The sequence below is a fragment of the Tasmannia lanceolata genome, unplaced genomic scaffold (assembly GCF_043159265.1).
Source record: "Tasmannia lanceolata isolate RefF3 unplaced genomic scaffold, GAP_Taslan_0.1 ptg000019l, whole genome shotgun sequence".
Classification (NCBI taxonomy): Eukaryota; Viridiplantae; Streptophyta; class Magnoliopsida; order Canellales; family Winteraceae; genus Tasmannia; species Tasmannia lanceolata.
The window spans coordinates 15772973-15779803 of record NW_027518696.1 but is presented as its reverse complement, the minus strand read 5'-3'; the positions used below and the strand labels follow the sequence as shown (position 1 = coordinate 15779803).

General features: G+C 39.2%; 1 protein-coding gene across 1 annotated transcript in view; it reads left to right on the top strand.

Moving 5' to 3' along the window:
- Window positions 1–1117: 1117 nt before the first annotated feature.
- Window positions 1118–6831, top strand: part of DGS1 (dgd1 suppressor 1) — a 65483-nt gene continuing 59769 nt past the window's right edge. Inside the window, exon 1 of the mRNA XM_077361983.1 lies at window positions 1118–1545. Coding sequence (XP_077218098.1) covers window positions 1316–1545 — 230 coding nt within the window. The 5' untranslated portion in view covers window positions 1118–1315. The remainder of the gene's footprint in view (window positions 1546–6831) is intronic.

Below are 6831 nucleotides of genomic sequence, written 5' to 3'. Positions count from 1 at the left end.
CAGATGAGAAACAACCTCTATTTTCTTTTCTATGAATTCTTCAAACTACCATTTTTTCGCCGAATTGGCGGAAAATTTCAGTAAAATCAACATAACATAAAATCAAGAGAAAGGTTGTTGAAAGTGTTTCTACTTTCAGTACACAATCAATCTAGCTAGAATTTATGACAGACATTATCCATCAAACACTACCATAAAAAAACCTTGAGAAGAAAAAAAAAAAGCCGAGGAAAATGCAAGGGAAAAAATATGAACTAATCGCAGATAGGGATAGAACCATGCCTAAACATGCCAAAATTCATCGCCTAATGCACGAAATAGCCGAATCTCTGTAAGGAATTGCAGAGCAGTAAAAAAAAAACACTAACTTTTCATTTTGGGAGATTTTATTTGGTGTGTGGCGGTATAAGTCAATATTTTTCAAAAAGTATAGCAGGGCCAGCTTAATAGGATGATCTAAACCGTTTATATGTTGGGCCACAACAAAAAAGGCCGTATGTTGTAATTCTTTTCCGTAGGATGATCCTAACCCTCCAGTCCCTAGAGACTGCACATTATGGAAACCCAGATAGAGATTATTTACGAGGTACTACGTATATACAGACCTGGCAAACGGCCGGTTGGGTTGGATCATGCGGGTCCGGGTCGAACGGGTTGGGTAAAAAAATGACCCGCATCCCTACGGGTCAGCACTTAGGTGACCCGCACCCGCTCAAAAGGAAACCCTCGCCAGTCGCCTCTAAACCTGAGGTGACACACTACTTTATGATGCTAACTCCTCATTATGTTGATCTCCCAACTGACTTGAGTGTCGGAGGGTTCCCCAGAGTTCTAGCTCCGGATGATCCAAACTGTCCATTTGTTAGGCCAAAACGAAAATAGGTTGGGCATCAGAAAACATTTCGATATAAGTGACAACCCTACAGATTGTAGGGTTAGTATCTCTTATGGAAATGATATAAGTGACAACCTACTGACGTTGTGGCCCCAAAAATGGACGGTTTGGATCATCCAACAGAGTGGGCCGTACAGTACTTTCCGAAAAATAATGCACCATAGGGCCACACATCATGCAAAAACTCGTCATAAGTATACTAGGGGGGTGGCTTGAGGAAGAAAAGGAGCCAAATATATCACTATTGAGCCCCCTCATTCCCGCCGGGGGAAGAGAGCTTCCATTTCCACGTGCGCAAAAAGCCCTAAAATTCAAACCCTTGTAAAATGGAATTCAAAACCCTCGTTTCTCAGTCCCAACCCTAACGACTCTTTAACTTCTTTGAATCAGAAATTGCAGAGTTCCCCTTGAAAAAATCCCATGGCGAATTCATCAGATAACCCTGAAAACAAGGCTGTAGATGTAAAAAACATCATCTCTTTGTTTTCAAATCGGTTCTGGACTAGGTTTCTCAGCTACCTTCCCTCTCTACATCCGAATTTCTTAACAAGGATTTCAAATCTCTACATTTTAAGATCTCTCAACAGATCCAGGAGAAGGAAATCAGGCCTGCCACTTCCATTACCATCGAATTATCTCAATCGTTCTCTGTAAGATCTTCGTTCTCTGTTCCTTAGTTTGATCTCATTCTTTTTTTTTTCTTTTGATATTTGCTGCTTCCAAGTTTATTTTTGTCCATGTGTAGAAAACCAAGAAGTACCTTTTAAACAAGGATTGAACATGGCAGCAAGAACATCAAGAAACGATGCAAAGAACACAATCCACAAAAAATACGAGATTTACTTGGTTGGGTAGTGTGCCTATGTCCACGGGAGACGATTTTCACTATTTCTTTCTAGGGTTACAAACTCTCTTTTTCGTGGCCAAGAAAACACAATGAAAACCTAAAACCCTCTTTTTCGTGGCCAGGAAAACACAAAGAAAACCTAAAACCCCATTTTTCGTTGCCAGGAAAACACAAAGAAAACCTAAAACCCTCTTTTTCGCTGCCAGGAAAACACAAAGAAAACCTAAAACCCTTTTTTCGTGGCCGAGAAAACACAAAGAAAGCCTAAAACCCGTAACGCAAACATTTGGCTCATATATCAATGTAGTGTATCAATGCCACTACATGGAGAATATTACCGAAATACCCTTTAGTAGAAATCGAAAAATTAAGCATCACGCAAATCAGTCTGTCAAGGTCCTATATAATGCCAGAATACAAGACATTTGCACAACCTCTCTTTGCTCGATAGAAACATGGGTAAAGACCAAGAAACCAAGGGGCAAAAGGAAACTTGTTATCGGACCATCTAAATTGGAAGTTCGCCCCAATCTCCAATAGCTCATCCACTGAGAACTACCCTGGATAGGCCATGCCCAAATGTCGCACTGACTGCTGGACGATTTGGGACGAAATGCTTACTGATTCGCGTAGTCCGAGGACTGCTAAATGGTGCCTCTTGAGTACACGTGGGATGAGCATACCAATTTGCTTTATTTTATTTTTTCCGTTCGTGATTGTTAGAAATGAGATTAGGGTAAGAAGAGAGGAAGAAGAAGAGGATTGAAGGATGGAGAGACTCTACTAGGGAGCTCCTCATGTAAATGATGTATATAGGCCCCAATTAGGGCAATAGTGTACAAAGACTACAATACCCCTAATACTAGCAGTAATACCTAAACTACCCTTACATGTTATTCAACACTCCCCCTCAAGCTGGAGTGTATGTACTATGAAACTCTAGCTTGCTACAAAGAACTATAACAAAGAACTAAAAATACAACAAAAGGACCATATATCAAAAAAGTACAATAAGGCCATGCACACATCCAGTATAACACTCCTCAAACTGGTGTGGTAAATACATAATGAAAGCATAATACCAAAAAGGACAGCAACGGCCACAATAAACAGCATCGAGATCAATGGCCATAAAAGATAGCAGCTCTCCTGAAGTAGCACAACAGCGTGAGCGATCATGCCTCCCCGTGAATGAGAGCACGACGAACAGATCCGCATATCACGAGCAATGGAGGCGTCATGGTAGGAACATATACGATCCAGCAAGCAAATAGGGTACACCAAAAGTGCGCACAACGAACAATGACGAAGTAGTACAACGCCAGGTTAAGAGGATAACAACCGTGGGGAAAACCATAGGAGACAAGGTCGATAGGGAAACCAAACCGTCGCCTGAGAGAGAGAGAGAGAGAGAGAGAGAGAGAGAGAGAGAGAGAGAGAGAGAGAGAGAGAGAGAGGATAACCATCCAACGATGATGAAATCATCGTCTATAAAAAAAAGATGAGGAAATCATCGTCTGGAGAATGGGTCGACGACATGAACATTGTCGCCTGAAAAGAGAGGTCAACGGGGAAACCGTCGCCTATAAGAGAGCCGACCAACGATAGGGTCACCATTGCCCGGAGAAGAAGGATAAGGCATAAAGCCGAGAACACATAAGAGACGAAACAACGTACATGGTGAAGAACATAAGGCGAAGACAACAAGGCAAGTAAGACTAGAAGACAATAACAATCACCAAGGGACGAACGAAGATCATAAAGAGAAGACGATAACACTCTCCCTCAAGAAAAGTCAACATAACAACACTCCCCAAGAAGACAAGGCACAAAGAACTACATGAGAACACTCCCCCTCAAGTTGAAGGTCGAATGCCTTCAACTTGCAACAAAAAGACGACAATCAAGGGACCAAACCCCTTTGAGACATTTCACCAAACACTTGGAGGGCACCATGGAGAAGAACACAAAGGAACGAAGACAAACAAAGCACTACACCTATCTTAGACATTTGAGAAAACACTTGGTGTGTGCCTTGTAGAACTACATAAAAGACATAGAAGACATAGAAGACAAATGACCATGGAAGACAACACAACACACAACACAAGAGATGAAGTAATGGAGTAATCACAAGACAGAGGAGTAAAAGGTAGTTGCAACTGAGAAATAATCGCAAGAGGGGGATAACATCATATATACTAATCACACCATGCGATTGGAGGGAGGAGTAATCGCACCATGCGATTAACAATCGCATGTGAAGAAGGTACGGAGAGGGTGCCCTCACACAGAGAGGGTTTTGGGTGTGATTAACAAGGGTTTGTTAATCATACCCAGAGAGAGCGAGATATGAGAGAGAGACCCTAGGGTTTGTCGCACAAGTGGAAAACCAAAAGACAAAACAGAAAAAACAGCGAGAGAGACGCGAGAATGAGAGAGAGAGAGATGATGGCGTGGAGGGAGATAGAGTCTTCTTCTTTCCTTCTCGAGGATCAACCCATCCCCTCTGATACCATGTTAGAAATGAGATTAGGGTAAGAAGAGAGGAAGAAGAAGAGGACTGAAGGATGCAGAGACTCCACTAGGGAGCTCCTAATGTAAATGGTGTATATATAGGCTGCAATTAGGGCAAATGGGCAATAGTGTACAAAGACTACAATACCTCTAATACTAGCAATAATACCTAAACTACCCTTACATGTTATTCAATAGTCATCATATTGGATCTCATTGGACAGACTCCTAGTAGTTTTTTCTCTCTATGGCTCTCTCTTTCCTTTTCTTTAGTTTTCTTTGATTGATTGGAATCAAAGAAGAAATTGAGGCATGGGTTTATTGGTAATTTTCGGTCTCTGTAGTAAGTAGGTTCTTTGCTTATGTTGCTGAAGTTACTTTCTTTATCAAATTGGGCTATTTTTTTTTGTCTATCTACCAAATTTAATATCTTAGTATTTTAACAGTTCGGGGTATTTTAGGCAAGTCACTGAATGTGACGAACCATGTAAATCTTTTTTGTTCTCCATTTGTGTACTTATTTAATTTCTCTACATCTTTTTGTCTCCAACAAACCTTAGACCAATATTTTTGTAAAATAAACCGATATCATAGGTTTGGTTTGCTATTGTGGTGATCGTGAAAATATTGAATGTGACATTTGAGGTAGAGAAGTTCAATAAGAAAACAACTTTGAGTTATGGGAAGTTAATATTCACGATCTGTTGATTTAGTAAGGTCTAATACAAGGCGTTGAAAGAGAAATCAAATTCGCCTGCTGATAGGTAGAAGCCTGATTAGGAGAATTACTGTTCAAGGGATGTGATTGTGATCCGCTTATGTCTTGCAGAAGTTCAAGCATTTATTGGACTAGGTCAATATAATGCGTAGTTGATTTAGGCATCCTATAATTTACAAGGAGCATCTTTAGAGGATAATGGAATTCAACTTAAGTGGAGATTGTTTTATTTATGTTTTGAATTCTATCTCCTGTACCATTAAAAAAAAATCTATCTCCTGTACACTTTCTATGCCCCTACAAAATCAAATAGTTTCTGTGTTTGCGTAAAACTTTTGAAGTTGGTTTAGGGTTGGGATATTATGTAAGGTCTTGGTTTTAGACCGTAGGATGTACTTTGTAATCTTTCATGGAGGAAGCTCTTTGATCACCTTTTCCCGTCAACTGACTTTCACAGAACTTGACAGATGTAGGCTTTACATGTAGAGACCATGACTAGTCTTTTTAATTAAATACTTTTCTTATTTGGTATAGCAAACTTCGGTGCTTACAGTGTTGAAGCTAACTAATCTAGTAGATCAAATTATTCTCTATTTACCATGCTGATTTGACTACTTTAGATCAACTGACTTTCACTGAAAGATGCTAATCTTTGGTTGAATCTATAAATTTTAATCTTCACTGTTTATGATTGTGATTGGATCTTAAACCATGTCGATTTGATCTAGACTTATCCTAATAAGTGTTTTTAGACGATCTTTGTCTCTGATCAAATTCCTAGACATAGATTTGTTAATCTTATATTACTTCACGCTAATTTAGGTTGACCTGATTCCGAGGATTCTGATATCAATCAGTTGCACAACTTGGCCAATAGGACCGACGAGGGAAAATAAATTTCCACAAGACTTTAGCCATATCAAAATTATTTGTTGGAACCTTTATACATAAGTAATGAATGATTTCAGATCAATCAATGGAACCTTATAATCATGTGCCTGTCATAGTGGCACATGACAGCACCCTGGATCTTGCAGATTTACTCTGAAAGCCTTCAGAGGGTTCCATTTCCAAAATCTCTGGATTTAAACTACTTACTACTTAACAACAATTCCATAACCAAACCCAAGAAACGCCCAAAGGCACTAATCCAATTCGAAAAAGGTTCAAAGTCTAAAAGAACATCAAATTGGTTGAAAGAATAGACTAAAAACGTGGAAAGAATTTTCAGCATAAAATTCAATCCTTAAATGGGTCCACACACCCCATAACTAGACTTAGGGCATCGAAAGATCCCCATAACTGGTCTAAACCAGTAAAAACAAGGTTAAATTGACCTTGAACCGACCAAAAAAGGCCAAATTGGGCCATGGGTTTATTAAGAATGTTCGGCATCTGAAGTAGGTTCTTGTCTTATTTTGCTGAAGTCCCTTTCTTCATCGAATTGGGCTATTTATGAAGCCATTAAAATGCTTAGATGTATTTCTTTCTTTGTGCTCGTTTAAAAAGTTTTAAGAATGCTAAATTCATTAGTTCAGAAGAAATTCATCAGGGCCGTCTTTGGCAGTTAAATATGAGAGGAACATCAAAGTTCCTATTTAATTGCTGTGGCTGGAGACTTTTAAGTAATGTGTATATACGTGCTGAATAAGCAAAAGAAATCGGTGTTTTTTCAAATTGGTCAACTTGGGCTCCATTCAGGCTGGCTGAATCTCGTTGAACATTTTCTTAAGAAAAAATAACAACTGTTGAATGATGAGTTTTTCACAGGTAACTAGTAGCTTGGTGAAAATAATGATATTTATTCATATAACAAGATTGAAGAAATTTGGAAATCAATATTTTGGTTGTTCT